The sequence below is a fragment of the Rhopilema esculentum genome, chromosome 2 (assembly GCF_057945365.1).
Source record: "Rhopilema esculentum isolate cy_ngs chromosome 2, ASM5794536v1, whole genome shotgun sequence".
NCBI lineage: Eukaryota > Metazoa > Cnidaria > Scyphozoa > Rhizostomeae > Rhizostomatidae > Rhopilema > Rhopilema esculentum.
Genome location: NC_142816.1, coordinates 425,102 through 446,295, shown reverse-complemented (window position 1 = coordinate 446,295; position 21,194 = coordinate 425,102). Strand labels below are relative to the sequence as shown.

The following is a 21,194-nucleotide window of genomic DNA, read 5'->3' as shown; positions in this document are numbered from 1 at the left end:
TTGCTCAAATATAGAAACTCTCCTGTCTAAAGAATAAACAATTATATATCAAAGAAAATATATTACGCTACGCTGGCGCAGGCGTGAAATACTTTAGATGAAATCTGCAGAAATCCTCTAAGTAACCAAAGCCACAACTAATTAGAATAAACCAAAGGGGGGGGGATTACAAATGAATTAAGATAAACCTGCTGTACTCTCCAAAACTGCACCTCCGGTCCGATTGGACAAATTTTCTGAAATGCTGCCCCCATCGTCTGTAATCAAGAGAAAAACCATTATCAAGTCTCTCACGAATTTTTATGAGAAGAGGGCTGGAACTGAAACCAGAGCGTAATTTAAGCATGTGATCACCTACTACAAACCTTGATAGAACATAGCTCATTTCTGTAATAATGGGACTACCTTTTAAATAAATGACCTCTTGCACGTGATCGAATCAGTTATCTTTTTGTACAATGAATTTTCTTTTTCTCTGTCACAAAAAATGTTCTAATTCTAACATTATTCTATTGTTTGGTTAACAATAGTAGCTGTTTTATACATTCCGGGCATCCGAAAAGCTCCTTTCGCAAATACACTACTTAAAGCAATTTCTACTGACCACCTCGAAAGAAAAATGATAGTGTCAGATGAAAACTTGATAAGATACCCAGTTACTTTCAATAAAAGGACTGACATACTAGGTGCTAAAGGTGTTTCATTTAGAAATAAAAACAAGTGCATATTTATAAAAGCTGTCATTGACGTAAACTTTGTATGAAGCGTCTCTTGCTGTCTACTTGTGGTTTTAGAGGTTTGATAACAATTTTTACAGATGTTGTCGACTTAAAACGCTGGCACTCGGCGCCAATTTGATAATCAAAAATCAACTCACCAGCCTGCAAACGTTGCAGTGCGAAATCCTTTTTTCTCCTTCGCTCGTGGTATTTCGTCATCTGCTCATGTGCATCGATTGGCACTCGCAAATAGATCATTCTGCTGGCAAAGAGCTGTGCCAGTCCGTAGACTATGCTTTCCTCTTCACTGATTGCCTTTTTTCTTTCTTCTTCCACTTTCGCGGGCCAGGAAGACAGCTTCAAGAAAACAAAAGTTCATCAATTAAGGGAATATCCCATAATCGGAGTAGATATTGTTTGCAATTGCGATCTTGAATTGCTGACAACAGATTATCTAAGAGGGCACCTTGTAAAATATTTCTATAGAAAATGAAGTGAAAAAATTGCCTATCATCACTAGATTATCGTTAATATAATATTTTCTTTGAAGATAACAATCCCCTATATTCAAAGTCCTTGAGAGGCATGAAATAATCACTTCGACGCATTTTAACTGTCTGGTCTCTATTTTAAAAGAGCTTGGAAACAGCTCGGCTTGCATACTGTTCTTATCCTTTGAAGTACTTTGGAGTTTCAACCCTTTGGTCTGAGGAAATTGAAGAAATTGGAAACGGACATTGACAAAGCAACCATACATACCAAATCTGCAGCAAGCTCCATCGCAGGAGGCGGCGCCTTCTCGCTTATTTCGTCGAGGCTGAGTGAATCTTTTTTCATGTCACTGATCGACCTGCTACTTGTGCGACCTCTTGTTGAGCTGGCTTGCGAAACAATTGGGGTAAGCAGGACACTGTTTCTAACCGGCTTATTTGCATGACCATTTTCAGGGGCAAGTTTCAAAAGATCGGCAACATCTGACATTGTCTTGCGAATTTCCTGGAGAACAGACACCGAAATGACTTCAAGCAAGCATACAACTCGAGCATACTTTATGGAAGATTTAGCAATATTGTTCAAAATAAAATTTCAAAGGACGATACTCAGGGTAAGATTGAATTCAAGCATAAAAAAGGAGCCAGAAGACATAGTTTAAAAAAGGACTCTTCACCGACCTAACAATAACAAATACAAATAATTAAACCCTTAAGGAAATAAGTGCATCCCAGTGCATATTAATTCGATCTGTTGGCAGAATAAAAGCATATAGCCCTTGATAAATCTTATATTCAAAGAGCTTTCAATTCAAAACCACATTATGTTCCGACATGAAAAAGGGTAGGGATTGGTATATATTTATCAAACCAGTGTGATACATGTACTAGACTCAATATTTCGAAAAGACACACATCTTTCAATCAATCATGGCCCCTTAATATTGTGCAGAAATTTGTATTCAGCAACTTTATTCGTAAATGTTCAGTTTGTTTGGCTCTTTGCTTGATAGATTGTTTCTGAAGTCTTTCTATAACTCATTTTCTCCTTCTTACATTCCAAAGCAACTCGCTCAATTTAACTCTCCTATCATTTAAAATATTACTAAGAGCACTTATGTTTTCTTTTTCGATAAGCTAATACTTCCAGAAATGGATATATTATGAATACGTAGTTTCGAGCTTCAAGGTAATAAATATATTCAATCTAAGCATAAAAGAGTACAAATATATTTTTTCCAATACCCTTCCAGCATGAAAATCTTCATCGGCCTTTTTCTTTTGCATTTGCTTGAGGTACAGTTCAATGATATTGTTCTGGGCCTCGGTATAGTAAGCTTCCTCCCAAAACTGGTGTTTGCTCCAAACGGTATGGTCTTGCAAGCATGTGTACAAAAACTGAACAACACCAGGGGCCAGATTCTGTCAAGAAAGGAGAAGGATTTCAAAAGAGCCAAAAGATACAGGTAAAGACAAAATGAATTTAAGTTATAAAGAGCTAAACTAGTCGCCTAATTCAAACAAAGTATCAAATATTTTCAGATACCAAAATTGATGCATGAATCTAAATGAATCACTATGGTACGTTTCTGCTAATTCGTGCTATTATTAAGGTTCATTAAAAGAAGATTTCTACGTAATGTAGTATGTGATATAAACCCCTTCTGCAGTATGTGATCATTGCTTACTCATTTATAAATTCATTTAGCGGATTTGATTGAGGCTTACACACATTTGATCAAATGCTTTTCAATACATTCATGTCAGAAATTTGTAAAAGAGGGAAAGATAATTTGAACTGTAAAAAGCCCTACTTTTGAAAAATCAAATATACGACGCTAGCTGATCAAAACATGGAAATAATATGATTTGAAGGTAGCTTGCTACACTGGTCTGTGTTACGAACTTTTCATCATCGTTAGTAGCATTGGAAAGGTGATGCTATACGGATTCTATAGACTATTTATAAGAAGGCGATATTATTTAACAATGGACATTGCGACGTTGGTCAATTTGCTTTCATACAGTTCAAAGCATTTACATACAGTGCAAGTTTATATTGAAATACTATTCACGTTTGAGGAACAATGTGACTGAGGTCTATACAACATGAATTTCAAAAATGATTAAGGAAGCAACATTGAAAAGCACTGCGAGTTTCATTGCGAGTTTCATGTTTTTCATTTAGACTAAATGTAACATAGGAAGATTGGTGATTGCTTACTCTGAAAAATGTACAGGATAAAGGGAGAATTGCTGCTGCAACAGTTGATGTCACGGATGCGGCTTCATCCTGGAGGAAAAACAAAGTATTGTGGCTAAATTGATATCAAACTGTGATTGTTTAATCATTCTGACGTTTTCTATGAAAACTTTAACAATGAGGCCAGCCAAAATCAATAAAACGATTGGATCTCTAGCAAGAATTCTGCTTTCTAAAAAACACATACATGCAAAAACGCTTGGTACACTACACTAGATTTGTGCATAAATAAACTCACTTCCCTCTTCCATACATGCTTTTCAATATAAAACTAACCGATTGGGTTTTGTCCAATTCATTACTGCCTGGTAGTTATGATTTAAACAGTATGCCCAAAACTTTCTTTGTGACAGAGGACGATGAAATTTGGCAAAATAATAGTTCATTTCACTAGAAACTAAAAAATTCATCAAAAGTGAGAAAGTAAATGCTACTTCACACTTCGTCTAGATTGAGAATCGAAGCTCAAGAGAAATTTAGCATACCTGTAAACACGCATTCAAGAGTCTGACTAAGAGATCAAATTGACCATGCTCCAAAAAGGCACGTTTCATCTTGATCATTTGGTCTAATTCGGTACAAAGAGCTAATTGGGCACCTTTGCTCCTCAAAGCTCTCAATACTGAGGGGAAAATCTGTAATAAATAGAAATGATGTATTAAGAGGGTTTTTCACGAATTAAGCAAGAACTAAACAAATGAAATTGAAGGCCATTTGTTATTTTATGATACATCAACAAAAGTTGGTATATGTAATTGGTGTTGGTATTTGATGAAATAAAGAAATGCAACTATTTGAATTTGATACGCCGCAGAGTATATGCCTTTGAAGAATATCCACAATGCGAATGCGCTAGGATCTGTTTCATAAAAATTGCAATTTCTAGGTTTCGGTTCATAAAAACTTTGGAAATGTTAAGCAGAATAACAGAGTAATAACTGGGTAAGCAGAACAGCTGGGTAAGTGCACGGAGTGGACAACTGACGTCTTAAAGTTGCGTTGCCGCTACTGATGACCTGCTCGTAACTCTATCTAGCGCTTCTATAGATTCATTACTCGACCAATGAGCCTTAACATGACGCCGAAGAGGCTTCAGTGCTAAAATCTATTCAGTATTTGCGCTAAATTGCATTCAAATAGCTCTATCCGTAGGTTGGTTAATAACCATAGAGCTAAGGCACTGTGATTGCTATCAATAAAAGTTGCTATAAATCATATGGCTTATTATTAATTGTTAATAATGGCAGAACACCCACTTGATGCACACAAGCCTCAGCATAAGACCTAACACCAGACACAGAGTATTGCACAATACACACCTTTCTAGCGTCTGAAATTTTGTTGTCGAATATATACGAAACGCAATCTTTGATGACGTCAATTCTTCTTCTGTTCACAAACTGGTGCAGCGTATGTCCTGTGAATCCGGTCGGAACTCTTTCCTGGCTAACAATCTGCACGTCGTAGGTTCGGGCAGCTGAAATTTCTACTTGTTCTTTCATTACTGCGTTAATCCTCTCACGATTTAGAAGAGGAAACCTTCTTTTTGTCTCTGTAGTAATAGGTTCGGTTTGGCTAATCTCACTTCCTTCCCCAGAATGCGCTGTTTCCGGCTCCTAAGAGTAAAACAAACCTAGGATTACTTAGAATATTCCTAGTAAAAGACAGCTTCAGCGTCAGAAACTATTCTATTACCTTTCAGAACATCTTCTAAGTACATAATAACTTTCATTCTTGGTTACCAAATCATGAATATTTCATGGACAATACATTACATTCCGTGTATATTTTCAATCACATATTATATCCAAAAATCCACTGAAAGGTTAGTTTAGCATGAAAAACGAACACTTATACTTGGAACTTGGAAAACAATACAAAAATTCTTTAATGGGTGGAAGGGTAACTATTTACCCACAGTTCGATAATGTATAGAGAAAGATATCCCTTTTCAGACTGTTCAACGGGACAATTCTAAGATGATATAAAATTTTCACACTTGACGTTATTAATGATCGGGCAACTAGTTTAACTGTTTTAATTAGTAGCATTACATTCGAATTCTATCATTTCATTGATATTAGTGAAAATATCCAGAATTTTAATTCAATATGATTTATGATGCGATCATAAAACATGAAGAATGTATAGCGCTGTCTGAGGGCATCGAGCATTATGCAATAGAATGTTGACAGAAACTTCATTAGTTTTGATACCTTGACAAAAATGCTTTATCTATCTTCTCTAAGGAAAAACACATTTTTCAAGTGACTTACATTGTTGTAAAGAGTATCAGCAATGTTCTGAATTTTGGTCATCAACTCATCCAAGCTTTCGTTGTCAGCACTTTGTTTAGCTTCCACTTTTGCAACAAGCTAAAGCAAGGAATAGCAGCACAAACATATTAGACTAGACACAATCGAAACTTTATTACAAAGACTTCAAATATCAGGCCTTCTGTTTGACACATCATTTTATTTAGATTGAAAAAAACGGTTTGTCAAGGATTAGAACAAAGCAGATTTATATAGTATTAGGACTATCTTACCTCGTCGAACAAGTCACATTTCCTGAATGGGGAGCCTCGCTGGGATATGAATGAAGAAAAGGCAACACTTTCAAGCACCTATAAAAAAGGAAACGGTATAAGGAGGGACCACACTTCAAACCGATTCAAACATTACAAATCTTTTTTACGCAAAGGTAAAAACTGAACAAATATCTCATGTATATTTTATTAGATACAAATGACTTTTGCTTTCATTAGCTTTTGTATTGAAAGCTTTCCTAAAAAGATATAATTCTGAAATTTTTTCAGACATATTTATGTTTATACGGAACAGAACTCACCTATGCCATGCCTGGTTATAACCAAGCTACACCCTCTTCTAAGCAAGCAGCTTGTGTGGACACACAACTTTAAATACGAACATCAAGCAACACTCAAAGCCAACAAACCAACAAGGCAGAATTAACTACACGGCCAAGCAAAAGATCCCTGAGGATAAAAACCTGAACATTCAAACAGAAACCTCGAGGTGGAAATTCTACCTTCCCAAAAATTGCAATTATCTTCGAGAAACAATTGAGTTTTATAGCTTGCATGAAAACTGGTTTCAAATTGACTTTAATAAAACAGCTTGATTTTTATTTCATTAACACCCTTAAGTCCATTCTCACATTTTGCTAAAAACTGTCTGACGAAAATACGAACGTTAGATGCAATAATTTCTTGGGATAGAACATATAAAATACACAAATTTACCTTGTTAAAGAAATCATCAGCTACCAAGCCCCGTCTTTCTAAGAAAATGGCCTAAAAACAAGTCGGTAAACATATAGCTGTAAAAAGTTAGATAGAGGAGTGCAAATTCAAACCCAATTAGTACTCTAGAATTTAAACGAGCTAACATAGCTATGTGGGTGCAATAATTAATTCCATTGAAGATAGAAAGTATGCTTAACAAAGAAAAACCAAATTTCTGCGTTTAAAACATTGCTGCTCATAAATATTGTTTTCAAAAGCACCAGTGGCTTTGATACCTGATAATTCTAACCTGTTTCCATCGATACCCCTTTATAATTTTAGATACAGCAGCCGAGTCTTTCTAAATGGAAATATCTAAGGAGCAAGTGACGAGAAATGGAAACTTATGCAGCTCCTGTGATACTATTTAAAAGTTGAAAGATTAAAATAGAAATAAATAAAGTGGGGCGCCGGTTGATCTACAGGGCGATATTCGACCAAGAATCATCACCTTGTTAAATGAGATGACCGGCTTAGGATGAATCCGGATGATTGTCAGACAGGTCCGGTACTTGCTAAACATTTCTGCAAATAACTGCACAAAGACAGCTCGAAGTTGTTTATCCTGAAAAACAAAAAATGCAAAGATAAATACAGCGAATTCAAATTACCTCAAATGAACGATGAAATAAAGTCTTAAATTGATGTTTTCATTTGCCAAAAACAATAGCAACAAAAATGAAAAACATTTTAATCGCCAATCTATCCTGGCTGTTTTATATAGCCTTGATGGGCAGGATTTTTTAAATTTGACAGAGATCAGAACGCAATGGTATATGAATAAATGTAGAAGCAAGTTCATTTAGAGATTTCTGTTAACTAAAAATTGGTTGCAATAATCAAATAACGTGGGTATAACAAGATCTTGGATAATGAAAACTATATAGCTAGAGTGAGTTTTTACTAGACATCAAACTCGCCCAATTCATATACAACCTCACATACTATTTTCTCGACTCCTGGCTATCTTTTTCTCTTAAAGCCTGGCAGTATCCATGTTCATTACATTACCCCTGTCAGCTTCCCTTTAATAGGGGCAAAACAATACAAAGTTTGCTTTTTAACAAAATATAACTGGGAAACCCTAGTATTGAAGTCCTGCCATTAAAAAGATTAGAAATACTGTCAACTTAAAATGAAGATAAAATATGTGTTTGTTATATTTGTTATAACATACCTGCATCGCCAAATCTATCTCCTCTGAAGAGGGCGGGAACAGCATATCGGCATATCTCAATGAGGGCGTCAAAATCTAAAGAAACATGTCGATCATGAATTCCAAATTCACTAAAATAACTTGACTGTAAACATAGCAAAAATGACAAATCCAGACTTTGAATATGAAACTACTTTCACGTCGTTAGAATTAGAGAATTAGAGAAACAATGCTAGGCTGGAGATAGAACGACAGTCTCAGGACTCAGGATTCTCAGGCAAAAATAATCGTCACAATGAGTAGCACTTCAACATTGTTTTCACTAAAAAAATGCTCTTGTTCAGAGGGCTTATCGATGACATATTCAAAGGAGTCAGTATGCATTAGATACATTTATTCCAAAGCACAGAGGTTAGGGGTTTAATCTTTAGTTAGACTTTGGAAACTTAACTTTATTATGCTTTACTTACTGATTTTAGTGTAGCTAAAGTCTTGGAGAAGAATGGTTCGGGAATCAAAGGCAAGTGAATGCTATCTGGAACAGTGACATAGCCCTCATCAATGTTGACTGTGACAACATCGTACTGTAAAATAGCAAGAAATGTGTAAACATGATAACAATTGTGTACAATATATGAACTAAATATGCCAATCAAACATTTTTAAACTAAACAAATTAAAAATTTGCAAAAGTATAATTCAATGAAAAAGTATAATTTCAAATTCCCAGACTATCAGAAGGTTAATGGTTAAAAAGAATCTCATTTGACAGGAAAGGTGTTTCTAGAACTGGGGTAGCGGAGGTAACCAGGGAACAGCTGTGGGATAGCTGTCAATCATAGTAATTTTTATTAGTAATACACATACATAATGTGCCTGTTACCCAAAGTCAAACATTTATTTGGACAGGAATCTCTTAGTATTTTGTTTAACCCTTCGAGTCTACTTTCAGATGCTCCTAATAAAGGAATGCTGATACCTAGCGATGGTCATTAAGAATAGCAGTTGCATATTTGCATATTGGTCATGGCGATTAGTGAAAATTAGCTACACCGAGAAAAGTACAACAACAAGCTGATATCGTTGGTATTATGGGCTATTCGTCGTTCGTCCGTGATAATGGTCTCACGAGTTCAGAAACAATGAATTTCTTGCAATGATTAGATATGTTATATGCTTGTGGGATCATGTCGAACTCAAGCAGCAAAAATTTGTAAACATTGCAGTCAAATAATGAATAAAGTATTAATGACTAACAAATTGTTAGCGACTAACAAATTCTTTTCAAAATGCAAAGGAAAGACTTACCAAATCCGGTATATCCCGTTTGTATGACATATGAACTCCCATCAAGAACGGTGTTGGCGCAGTTAGAAAGTCCAGCAAAGAAGATGGAAGTATTGGTATATAAACATAGCTGAAAAGGAAATAACACATTTATAGGTCTGGGGATGCAGAAATCAATACGCTAAAATAGTCTGCACTATTTCATAGAAAAAAGTGGGTACCATGCACCCTTAAGTTTGATGAAGCAATGGAATATCCTCACTACCTAAAAACTAAGAATTATATCAAAAACATGGTTTTGTTTGTTTATCTTAGTAAATCATCAAGCTGCAAGGTTGAAGTGACAATAACAGAATCAACTGATTCAATTTTGATTAATAAAACGGTTAATTGAAGGTTGATGAAGACTTAATTAACAGGTGATTGCCAGGTAAGTCTTCATTGGCAGACAAGAGTCATGTCCCGGATCAAGATATACTTTCATCTCTTTATCTGGCATTTATGAAAATGCCTCAAAGCAACTAAAAATAAATACAGATGCTTCTCGATAAGATGGGCATTGAACCATTTTACAAATCTATGCATGCTTTTCCAACATCAAAAGGATGTCAAACTTACCTAAATGTTAGTGGATATAAGAGAGCCAAGAAAGCTTGTGCAGTTAAAACGAGATGAGTGTAGCTGCTTGACAAAAGGAGCAATTTGTTTTCAGTAACTAGGGCAGTGAAAACCATGATTATGTTGTGAATACCTGAGAAGATAAAAGTGAAAAGTCAAATAAAACAAATAACTAAACACAACTAGATCATAGCCAGGTACTTATTTATTAAAAGAAACTTCAATTATCAATACGTACACACGTCATTTATTTTGTAACGCAGGTTAGAAAATAGCAGCCTCCAGATGGTTGATGTGAACCTGCTGTCAATTTGTCTTCACAACTAATTAACGACCTAAATATATTTACATCTGATATACAAATAATTTTTGTTAAGCACCCCACTGAGCTGTGCACCTAGCTTGTACCTAGCTTGAAATATTGGATAAGACATGATAGTGGACCGAACCATTGTAACAGATCAAAAGAGGTTGTGCTGCATAAATCAAAAATATTTTGCCTCAAGCATAATACATAAACATAAACAACCCTAATAACATCACAGCTGACTGCCTGAATGTATTCTTCAGCTGCATTAAATGTGGTGCTTCTTTTACTACATTGCATGGCTAAACACAATAAAACAAGTCTAAAATAGAGATTCAAGAAGCAGATTCGCATCTTACCTAGACAATAAAAATGGTTTACAAATGGCAAAAAGCAGTGCTATTATGGAAAAAGCTGTTGTTAAGGGAAGTTAGCAAGGTTTTGAGTAGGTACAATAATGACCTAGAGAGAAGCTTCAAACAAAGTAGCAAATAAATGTGAGAGAACATACCAAGTTGATTAAAAATGATGGCCACCGATTGATTCGAAGTTGGGATAAATTCACTGAGTGCAGGATAAATGAACTGGCAGTCATTCCCACCAAGGGAAAATGACAGCTTTGGTCCACCAGGTGGTGGGATATTAACAAGACCCAAAGCATAACCAATCATATTTTCCAGTTTATCAATGTCATTAGCTGCATATGCTGAATATATTGTAGCCATACAGCTCTGAAAAATAAGAGCATAACTCCATGTTTAGGATTCGTAGAATGAAGGTGTCCATAAATGCCAGGGGTTGTTGAGGAAGACATAAAGATCTGATCTAGCACTTCATATCATATTGGCTAAAAGCCTTTTCGTCTGACACTCCTTAGAGCATAAAACGTCAGGATAAGGGTCTGAGAGAACACGATGGAAAATATATACCCAGTTGTGGATCTAATAAGGCTAATCGAAAAAACACAAGCACAAGACCGGTATAATTGACCAATCAGTGCCACTGGAGTCCAAGAAAGAAAACGAACTCCTTCTGTCTGCACAACAGCAGCGTTTTTGTTTGTATGTGAATCGATTCCGAAACTTCTAGATGGAAAGACGACCTGGCTCTACCAATTATCTGAAACATGTCGTCATTATAGAGTTTTGCACAATCTGGGTTGTCTAAAAGATGTTGACCGATGGCAGAATCACTTGTTTTAACAGTGTTTCTAGACCTACAAGACCAAGGAGGCTGTTTTCTTTGAGGGGCAGTTTTGTTTCTTATGTTGGAAAAAGCGGAAGGAGGGCATGAATTTGAAGATCTTATACATATATACAGAGAGCATGCATGTTTCAGGCATGACAGATAAATTTGTGCTTTTATTATATTGAGACATTTCAAGACTCAAGAAATCTCCTAACACAAACAAAATCAAGAAATGAAAAATCGTACCTTAAGGGTATCCAAGTGTTTTTGCCTCGTTACTAGGCAGAGACATTTTGGGACATAATATGTCATTTCCCTATGCTCTTCAACATCGTCTTCATCAGGAGCTTTGGTCTGGCCTTCAGTACTGGAAGACTTCCTTCTTTGTGAGCTGGGTCTTGTTTTCTTAGAAAGAACTGGTTCATAAAACAAGAGGCAACCACAGTAGCTGTGGGTACCTTCGACATCTGTCAATATTGCATAGTAGTATTTTGGGTCATGGTACACATAACTTGCTTGCCATCCACCAGGCTGACAAAACTGCAAGAGATATAGACAATATGCTTGTAAATTAAATTCAAAAACTACAGAAAATAGCTATCAATTATAAGTTGTGTGTGACTTTTCTAGATAAAGAAACAAGAATTTGAAATACATATGAAACACATATGTAAAACATTACTCTTTATAGGGCAATCTAACAAAGAACCAAAAGGACATTAGCTTGTTATATCTCATCAATTACAAAGGTATTAACAAAGAGAGATAAATCTTATTTCAATGTATTAAAACTTTATATCTATTTTTCCACTAATATATTTTATGATCTCTTAAATCCTGTCATGAGGGGAGCTAAATCAAACAATTTATGCAAGTTACTTTTGATAAAATGGCAAACAAGGACACAAACCAGCTCAACAGCAGCTGGAAAGGGGAAGTCTTTGAGATCTTCTTCTGGAAATCTTTGTATAATGGTGCCTTTGATCTTTTTAGCATGATCTTAAAAGTAAAAAAATTCAAATTCATTTTGCACATTAAAACATGAAAGTAAATATTTGACACAATATCAAAATGAATAAATTTGCTAGAACTGAACTGTTTTTGGGGAAGCAGATTAGAACATTCCTTTGTTCAGCAAAAGCATTCTGGTAGCAAAGACTGGTGGCTAAGAGTGAGTCTAGATATGTCAAGAACACAAAAGAAAAACCAGACACAACAAAGCCTATCCTAAATCAATACAGTAGCTGTTCATTGCCAAAAATACATCTATAAATATATACCCATATTTTCATCATTCTTGTTGTGATACTTACAACCTTGAGTTGACAGAAAAAATTGATTTACTTTCAGGATATATAATGTCTGTATAAAAACATGGTTAGTTACTATACTAGTCCTTCGGCAGCTGCAATGTATACTATATATAGAGATCAATAACCACTAAAGTGCCATTTTCACATGCAGCATCTAGTTTCCAAAATCATTAAAGGCTACTGCTATGTTGAATGCAAGAAATGAACCTTCTGAGCAAGCCTATACCACAAACTCTAATACAAGCACTGCACAAAATACATATGTTCCATATACCTTTCAGACTATGTCCTCCTGACACATTTTAATGGTCATTTAATACCCATTTGTTTAATTAAACAATAGACCTATTGTTACATATCCAATCAGCAGAGTAGTCTCAATATTAAAATGAGCCTATTGTTTACCCTGGACAGAACATAGTGCCTTTAAAAAGAAAATGGTGTACATAAGTTCAAAAGCCATTTGAAACCAACCATCTCCCCCCCCCCCCCCCCCCAAATAGAAAATAAAGGGCATCAGTCATGATAAAAGATAAACTGGACAGCTTTTTTGAAAATTTCCCACATAGTTTCCTTTAACAACTTTATCAACAATAATTTCTACAATTTTTGCATTAATTGCTTTGGACGATTTTACCACACAAAATGTTGGATTAGTATATTGTGCAGCATACAGAAGTAAGCAGCAGTGAGAGGGCAACAGCAAAATAGCTTTATTGACTTGTTAAGCATAGCACAGGTTCACACTCTTTCCTCACTAATTCAATATCTACTCAAAATGGGTAATAAAAGATACACTCTTATGGATTTTGCTTGGTAGTGTTAAAGTGTTAAGTAAAATTCACCCTAGTCTCAGGTAAGATGATGATGTGGTTATGATAATTGAAAGTATCTGAGCAGCTCTGATAAAGCAGACACTGTGAATATTTATTTTCAAGTAACACTAGAGTGATGAATATTTGCAATGATGACAAGTGCACTTAAGAGCTTATGATGAGAGAAAGAAAATTAGAATGATGCTTTGTAGAAATGCAGGAACATTCTTTCGTGGGAAAAATATGGTGCTAACCACCGCATGCCTGAAAACATCCAGGCGTATGGTGGCGTGTGACATTTTTTGTGCAAAAATCTTTGGTTATAATAATAGATCTACGCAGAAATTGCCAACATGACAATGATGACACCAATGATTTTGATGAAATTCATTTTGCTAAATCTTTAACATCATTTCTGACTGGCCAGATGACGATATTCCATAAAGATAATGCATCAAAGATAATGATGGGCCATTTTTCATTAATTCAAATGTGGCTAAAATCTAGATTTAAAGCTGAGCAATGTCTGAAAAGAGGGCTGTATATGGGTAACAAAATCCACAATACTGCTACTTTCTCTCACATAATTGGCAAGTCTGCTAGTTTTGATAAATTAGCAATCAAAAATGAAAATATTGTTAACAGCATTTGATGTTCCTTATAAAATTTGGAGACAAAAATGTCTCTTATAGTCTTCTGTGTTTGGATTTGTTCACTGAAATGCCATAAAGCCTTGTAAAAGTGAAAACTTTTGCACAAATCTATTTTCCATTTTCTGCATCATAACAAGCGCATTTTTGCCAATGTCTGTTTTGCCAATGAAAATAATTGTTCCTGAGAAAAAGTGATAAACATACACCGGGGAAAAAGTAGACCAAAAAAGTGGTGAAATTTATAGAAATGTTTGTCATATCAAGGAAAATCATGATGAAGAGACAATTCAGTTCGTAATAATGAGAGTTTGTTATATACAGGATTTGTTATACCGAGGGAATTTGAAAGGGGTTCGGCAGAATCCAAGGGCCAGACATATTTTTGCTATAGCCAGGTTTCATATTATCGAGATTCCATCGTAGATTAGTCCCATGACTATTTCAAAATTTTCTATTTAATTCGCAATCCTGACAAGGTGTTAAGCCTTTTTTGAAGTGGCATGAAATTATAGTACCAAGGAAAGATTTACATTTAAACCCATCTCAAAGACCAACAAAACCAATCTTTAATAGAGAATTTTGCTCTCAGAATAAAAGAAGGTATGTGATATTTTGCACTCTTCAAAAGCAGTAAGCGTGTGCCAGGGCGTGTGCCTGCAATCACATGCCTTTCCGACAAAAGACTGAGTAATATCTGCAAAAATGTTTTAAAATACTAAGGAAGTATTTAACAACAACTAATAGCACCCATTGATAACAAACACAAATCAATCATCGATAATAAGAATAATAAAAAAATAAGAATAGAGCATGTTTGACAAATACTATACAGTGTAATCAACCTTTTGAGAGCAGATTGCATTTGTGTGATGACACTTTGCATTTGTGCATTTGTGCCGGGCCAGAAAAACATATGGATTTTCTCCAGGGGCCACTGAGTTTTCGACTTTTACATAGCTTGTATCAAAAAAATTGCACAAAATGAAGTTCGGATCTCATACTTACCAGGCTAATTTAGAGATAAGGTAGGCAAGAAGAATTTTAGATCATAATAATCTAGGGATGGCCAGAACCTGCATCTAAAATAGAATATGCCGGGAGAAAAGCTAACAGTTCCATAGTTTTATCTATTCTAATGTTGACATGAAATAAAGGGCCTTCCAAAGTTTTAGAATTATCTTAGCATAACAGCGAATAATCAACTTTTTTAACAAATGAAGGAAACCAAAATAAGATGGAGAGAAAAATGAATAAAACACAATTTGACAAAAAAGCACATACGCTAATAAGCAAGAACTTCATGAACTTAAGATTAAGTCTGGCCTTGGGCCTGGAATCTCAAGTGGAGGAAGGGGTGAGGTCATGGTGAGTTCATCAACCATCTATTGAATTCAATGAAAGAATTTCCTATTTTCATACTCCCTTTCGGACCAATTGCTAGTCAACGGGACCCACATTATCATTCACTACAGATATCAGAGCAGTCCAAAAACAAAACTAAATCAAATTCAAAATTTTCAAAGTGTAAACCAAAAATATTTTTTTGAGATAAAGCACTTGGCGGGCTGGATAAAAACTTGCTGCGGGCCAGAGTTGGCCCGTGGGCCAGAGTCTAAGAGTGGCTGTTCTAAACAAAGGAAAAAATTCCTAGCACACATTTATGGCAACAGTACTTGCAAGGGAGAGTTCTTAAAGGGCTGTGTCGTGGTTTTGTAAACAAACCAAATACACGGGACACTGCTTTTTTGCACATTTGTATAATGGTTGATGTTGAATTTCGATAACATTAGGCACTTTACAACACAATGGTCACTCTAGAATTGTCCTCCAAACTTTAAAAAATGTTTTGACTCATAATTTGCACCAGAAAAGTATTTTTGGTGTCATTTCAACCCATTTCTATTAACTGTACCTTAGAGTTGCGGTATCCAGACTTATGAGTGGCCTTTGTTATTTCCATCATCACCATCCTTTATCCAAATAAATATGGTGATAAGACTGAAGAAATAACCTTTATTGTTTGTTTCCTTTCATAAAACATACAAAAATGCAAAAGCTTTGTACGAAGAGCACAGATAAAAACACCAGGCCATGCTGGGAATGGCGTGCGATCGCACGCCCACGCCTTGGCACACGCCTTCTGTTGCTCAGAAGTGCAGTTTATCGCACGCCTTAAATAATCTGCAAATAACACTTTATTCTAAAGTGACCAATATGGCCCAATGTAATTTTTTTATCATAATTCAACTATGAACGAACGGTGATAATCACGCAATCGTTTCTATTTGATTTCTACTTGACGAAAAATTTGGCGAATATTCTAATTTGCTTAAAGTTATGGTAAACGTTTTTTGAATGAAAACATCCACTTCTCGATTTCTTCAGATTCTAGTAGCCGGACTTTCAAGGCACACGATGATACCATGTTTAAAACTAACAGAAGTTCTGAAAGTGGCGAAAAACCCCTGTAAACGAAGGTTTCCATAATTTCTTTATCAAAGTTTTGAGTTGAGGTCTGAAAATCGCTCGACCTTTTAGGCCAATAATCCTTGCTTTGCAGTTGTGGTCGCTTGTCTCATTTGCAATAACTGCAGTGGAATCACGATATAACGAACCCCAGATTTAACGAACTTCCCGGTATAACGAACTAAATGCCTGGTCCCTTGGATTCTGCCTAACAAACTCCTTACAAATTCTCTCGGTATAACAAACCCCGGATATAACGAACTCTCGTTATCACGAACCATTTTTAGGTCCCTTCATCATAATTACCCTTGATATAACGAACTTTCATAAATTCTTCATCTGTTATTTTTGTTTATTTATTTTCGGTATTCATTTATCACTTTCTCTTGGGGAGAAATCATTTTTATAATCGACAAAACATGCCGATGATACATTTCAAGCCCGGGCTGATACACTCAGAGCACGAGATGAAAGTTCGATTGCGTCAGAAATTACTGCGAATGAGTACATTGACACTAACAAATAACTTCTTATATATGAATAATTGGCAATAAGCGACGACAAAACTTTATTGAGAGACCCAGATGGAGAAGCAGAAAAAGACAAGTAAGAATGTGAAGTAATTGAAGACATCATTCAGGCACCAACTAGGAGCGAAGTGATACCAGCTTTGCCAATCTCTTGGTCCCAAGTTATAAAAGGAACATTAAGATTTTCATTTTCAATGACCAGCCAGTTGTATTATTTGAATTCAGATTGGTTTTTTTGAGTTAAATGGTACATGTATGGCTGTACATGTGCACAGAGGTTGGAGATAGCCTAAACAAGCCCACCACAGGTTTTTTAGGCGTGAACTGCGAAAGGACCCCCAAAAAACATTATCTCTCGGTTTAACAAACTCCCGATATACGAACTATTTTCTGGTTCCCTTCAGAGTTCTTTATATCGGGATTCCACTGTAGTTACAACCCCATGGCACATGTAAGGCTTTGTTTATTTAAACAGGCTTATTGATCTTTAAGCTTTAAATGATTTGACCCAGATTACACTGTGGTTTACGAGTGTATCTTGCAAGTGCGATCAGTAAAATCCCGTTTTCTCAGGACTCACAATTCCTCTATATACAGTTTACTTTATGTGCATTTTTCTAATCTGTATGCAAATACAAAACTCTTTAGAAACTTTTACTAATAAAATGTGGGCAAAAATGTTCCAAAATTAAGAGACTTTGAATTGTGAAGATTTAGCTACTATAGCTTTCTTACAAAATATAAACGTGCAATTAACCATTTAATTCGTTCTAACATTAGTCAACAGATAAGTTTTCTTTATGGTGAAAACACAGTTAGAATTCTTAAATTTTGAGAACGAGATTGTCAGGAGAAGCAGACCAGAAGGGTTTATAAACTGCAGGATTACATAATAATTAACCTACCTTATTGTTAATGTTTTTCTCTTTAATATGTTGGGTTTGACGTTTATAAAGCTTTTTGATAAAATGTATTGATTGGACTAGCCTTGCTTATGTTTTCTTATGATAAAGTTATGTAGTCTAGTCCATATACAGCTGACTGTATTATTAAGTACTTTGGTGCAATAGCACACCATTGCACGCCTTGGCACCACAAGGAGTGCGATTCATTGCACCCCTGCCATTTTATTCCCAGCATGGCCTGAAACACTGTTTTGTTTCATATTGATTTTACTTTCGAACATAGGTTGTTCCACCTAAACAATTTTTGCTCAACTGGCCTGTTGCCACATGAGATGTCTCTTGTGACACAGCCCCTTTAACAGATAAAAAGGGATTAACAAAAAAGGTTTACCTTTTGTGACAATATCAATATCAATTTGGTGGTGATATTTTTGAAGAGCTAAGCTGCCACAGACCAGGTATCAAAGGATAGCTGTGCTGGCTCATTTAACACATTACCTTATATAATCTACTTTTCAATAAAATAAAGTATTTAGTTTTTCCATAATGCATTCAATGAGTTGATAGCCAATGAGAAACATCAAATTTGAAACTGACAAAAAATTGTTAAAGTTTCAAGACAACATTTCACACTAAATTAACTTTTTCACAACGTTGCTTCGGGTTTGAAGTATTGGATGATGACCTCATGTTTCCAATGTTTACACATGGAAAGCGATGATAAAAAATTGAAAGCAGCATCGCGCAAGAGCAACACTTCCTCTTTTGCGAATTAACTGCTTACAAGTAACTTACAATTTAAAAGGTTTTTACAAGACTCAAAATAAAAAACTAGTGTTATTCAGCACTGCCTTATTTCTGATACTTATTTCATTCCTTCTAACATGTAATATTATATGTTAGATGACATTCTGATATGCTCCAATTTCGACAGGCAGTCAATATGCGGGACACTAAAGTAAAAATGGACATTGCTCTGGAACTCAGATTCACAGACACGGCCCTTTACTGTTTACGGTTCACCTTAATATTGAGATAACTGCCATCTTGAACAGGCTCAAAACTGTAGCAGCATTAAATGCACTGGCAGAATGTTTACCGAAAACAACACTACAACTCTAGACAAGGTATTTTAATAAACAAAAAAAATAACTTACACAAATTGTCGGTTTCTGAACACCCAACAATCACGAAGTATTCAACCAGTCTTCTGTTACTCATCTTCATTATCTGCTTACAAAACTGGATATTTCTAATTTGTCATATCTTAAGCTTTTGATGTTTCTACGGGCTCTCATCTTGGCACAACTTTACCATCCCCCTCCCAATTTCAGCCGCCATTATGAAATCTAGAGTGCGCGATGAGGACTGGTAACTGGTTACAGTATCCCTGGTTCCAAAAGGTAGGGGCCTTCTTTAACCACACACCCCTTTGTAACAAGCCAGCTGATAACCTTCCCAAATGATCACTTTCATCTTTTCACCCAAAATCTAGATTTCTTCACCAATTTCTGATCTATCAATCAGATGGGTGGTCAGGACCTAAAAAAAAAAGAGTGGACCTGAATCATTTTGTGGAGTTGTAAATTAAAATTGTGTATAACGGTAGGAAGTGTGGATTTGTAAATAATACATTATCTTTAAAGTGCAGCATAAAATACCAACCGAAACCCCTGAGAAAGACAAAGGACAATTTCTTCAACGGGATATGAATGCTCAATCCAAGCCTTATGTATTGCACCCATTTTCAATTGTAATTTTTTCTATCCACATAAAATATTACAATACCAACTACATTCTACTAAACTTACTAATTACTCTACGATACTACAGGTACGACACCATGGGGAGCAAAGGACAATGACAGTGGTTTTACGACATACTAAAAGCTTTTTTGTCTGACACTCCTCAGAGCATAAAACGTCAGAATAAGGTTCCGAAAGAACACGATGGAAAATATGGAGGGGCAGTTTTGTTTCTTATGTTGGAAGGAACATGCTGTTTTATCCTATCCCCCAATCTTTGGGTTGTGCGTCCTACGTAGCCAGAATCACACTGGCACGTAAATTCATGAATGACGGAACTTTTTTGGTTGGTAGGAACGCAATCCTTTTGAATGGATGGAAGGGCTCTCCTAGTGCTGTACTGTAAACAATCCGAGGATTGACAGCAAAGAAACATTTGGTTATGGCTTGCCTAATCTGACTCTCGAATCGCAAGAAAGTGTTACCAATCCATGGTAGTTTCAAATAAACTGGGCACTGTTCGGACCAAACTTTTGAACAGCCGAAAAACTTGCGATCTTCTCCTTAGTATAAAAAAATGAAGTCTTTTGGATAGCCGTTGTCCAGGAAGATCGTTTTTGAGTTTTTCCAGTTCGGCGTGCAGTTTAGATTTCGAGCAGATTTTTCAAAGCCATTTTCAAATTCTGTACCGCAAAAAAAAAGAAAATGATTATATTATCATTCAAAGCGTTTCGTTCTTGAAATATACAGGATAGTAGGTTCCAGAATGAATTTATTTACTTTAAATGGCAATTTTTTGTCACCGTACAAAAGAATCTGTTAAAGGACAGGATTTGGAACGTTGAGAATTTCAAATGAGTGCAGTACTGGAATGACTGAAAAGGCGAGGAGGTCACGTCATTGTTCTTCAAAAGAATTGAGTGGTCCGTATTCTGGAGACGATCATTGATCGGACACTTCGGGTTGACTGTGTCACTAAAATCATGACTGAACTTGTGGAAATTTAGTTTGCTCAACCCTACCCTACGTTGAGTCAATAAAGAAAGCTTTTCATAGATACCGAAAACAGAGCTAGGAAGTGGTCTAATGATCGACAGCACTCTCTTCTTTAATTTTGTCGATGGAAAGCGATTACTATAAGAAATGAGAAATGAGCAAAGAATTAAGATACTTAAGAACTCAAGACTCGATCCCATGCAGAGGAAAATCATTGCGCTTTATGAGATTGTCATGCTGTTGGGAAGTAAGATATCCTTGGTATACAGCTTCAACTTCAAGACATCATCTCAAGTTCGTTTGCATTTATGACTTACTTTACTTATGAGAGTGGAATAAATATAGAAAATCTGATATTCTTGGGTGAGATAAAAGTAAAAATGAAAGCAATTAAAATATTTGGTCCATTTGTTATGAACTTATATGCAATGATGC

General features: G+C 35.6%; 1 protein-coding gene across 1 annotated transcript in view; it reads right to left on the bottom strand.

The window, feature by feature from the left end:
* Positions 1-19,375, bottom strand: part of LOC135695425 (myotubularin-related protein 5) — a 37,568-nt gene extending 18,193 nt beyond the window's left edge. Inside the window, exons 1-19 of the mRNA XM_065214512.2 lie at positions 19,176-19,375; positions 12,247-12,335; positions 11,583-11,876; positions 10,660-10,879; positions 9,842-9,974; positions 9,245-9,353; positions 8,407-8,520; positions 7,958-8,032; positions 7,232-7,345; positions 6,739-6,789; positions 6,022-6,099; positions 5,750-5,848; positions 4,793-5,089; positions 3,959-4,108; positions 3,435-3,503; positions 2,456-2,632; positions 1,479-1,715; positions 878-1,076; positions 189-257 (exon numbers count right to left, since the gene is read on the bottom strand). Of these exons, the coding sequence (XP_065070584.1) occupies positions 189-257; positions 878-1,076; positions 1,479-1,715; positions 2,456-2,632; positions 3,435-3,503; positions 3,959-4,108; positions 4,793-5,089; positions 5,750-5,848; positions 6,022-6,099; positions 6,739-6,789; positions 7,232-7,345; positions 7,958-8,032; positions 8,407-8,520; positions 9,245-9,353; positions 9,842-9,974; positions 10,660-10,879; positions 11,583-11,876; positions 12,247-12,335; positions 19,176-19,245 (2,644 nt within the window). The 5' untranslated portion in view covers positions 19,246-19,375. The remainder of the gene's footprint in view (positions 1-188; positions 258-877; positions 1,077-1,478; positions 1,716-2,455; positions 2,633-3,434; positions 3,504-3,958; positions 4,109-4,792; positions 5,090-5,749; positions 5,849-6,021; positions 6,100-6,738; positions 6,790-7,231; positions 7,346-7,957; positions 8,033-8,406; positions 8,521-9,244; positions 9,354-9,841; positions 9,975-10,659; positions 10,880-11,582; positions 11,877-12,246; positions 12,336-19,175) is intronic.
* Positions 19,376-21,194: the final 1,819 nt, after the last annotated feature.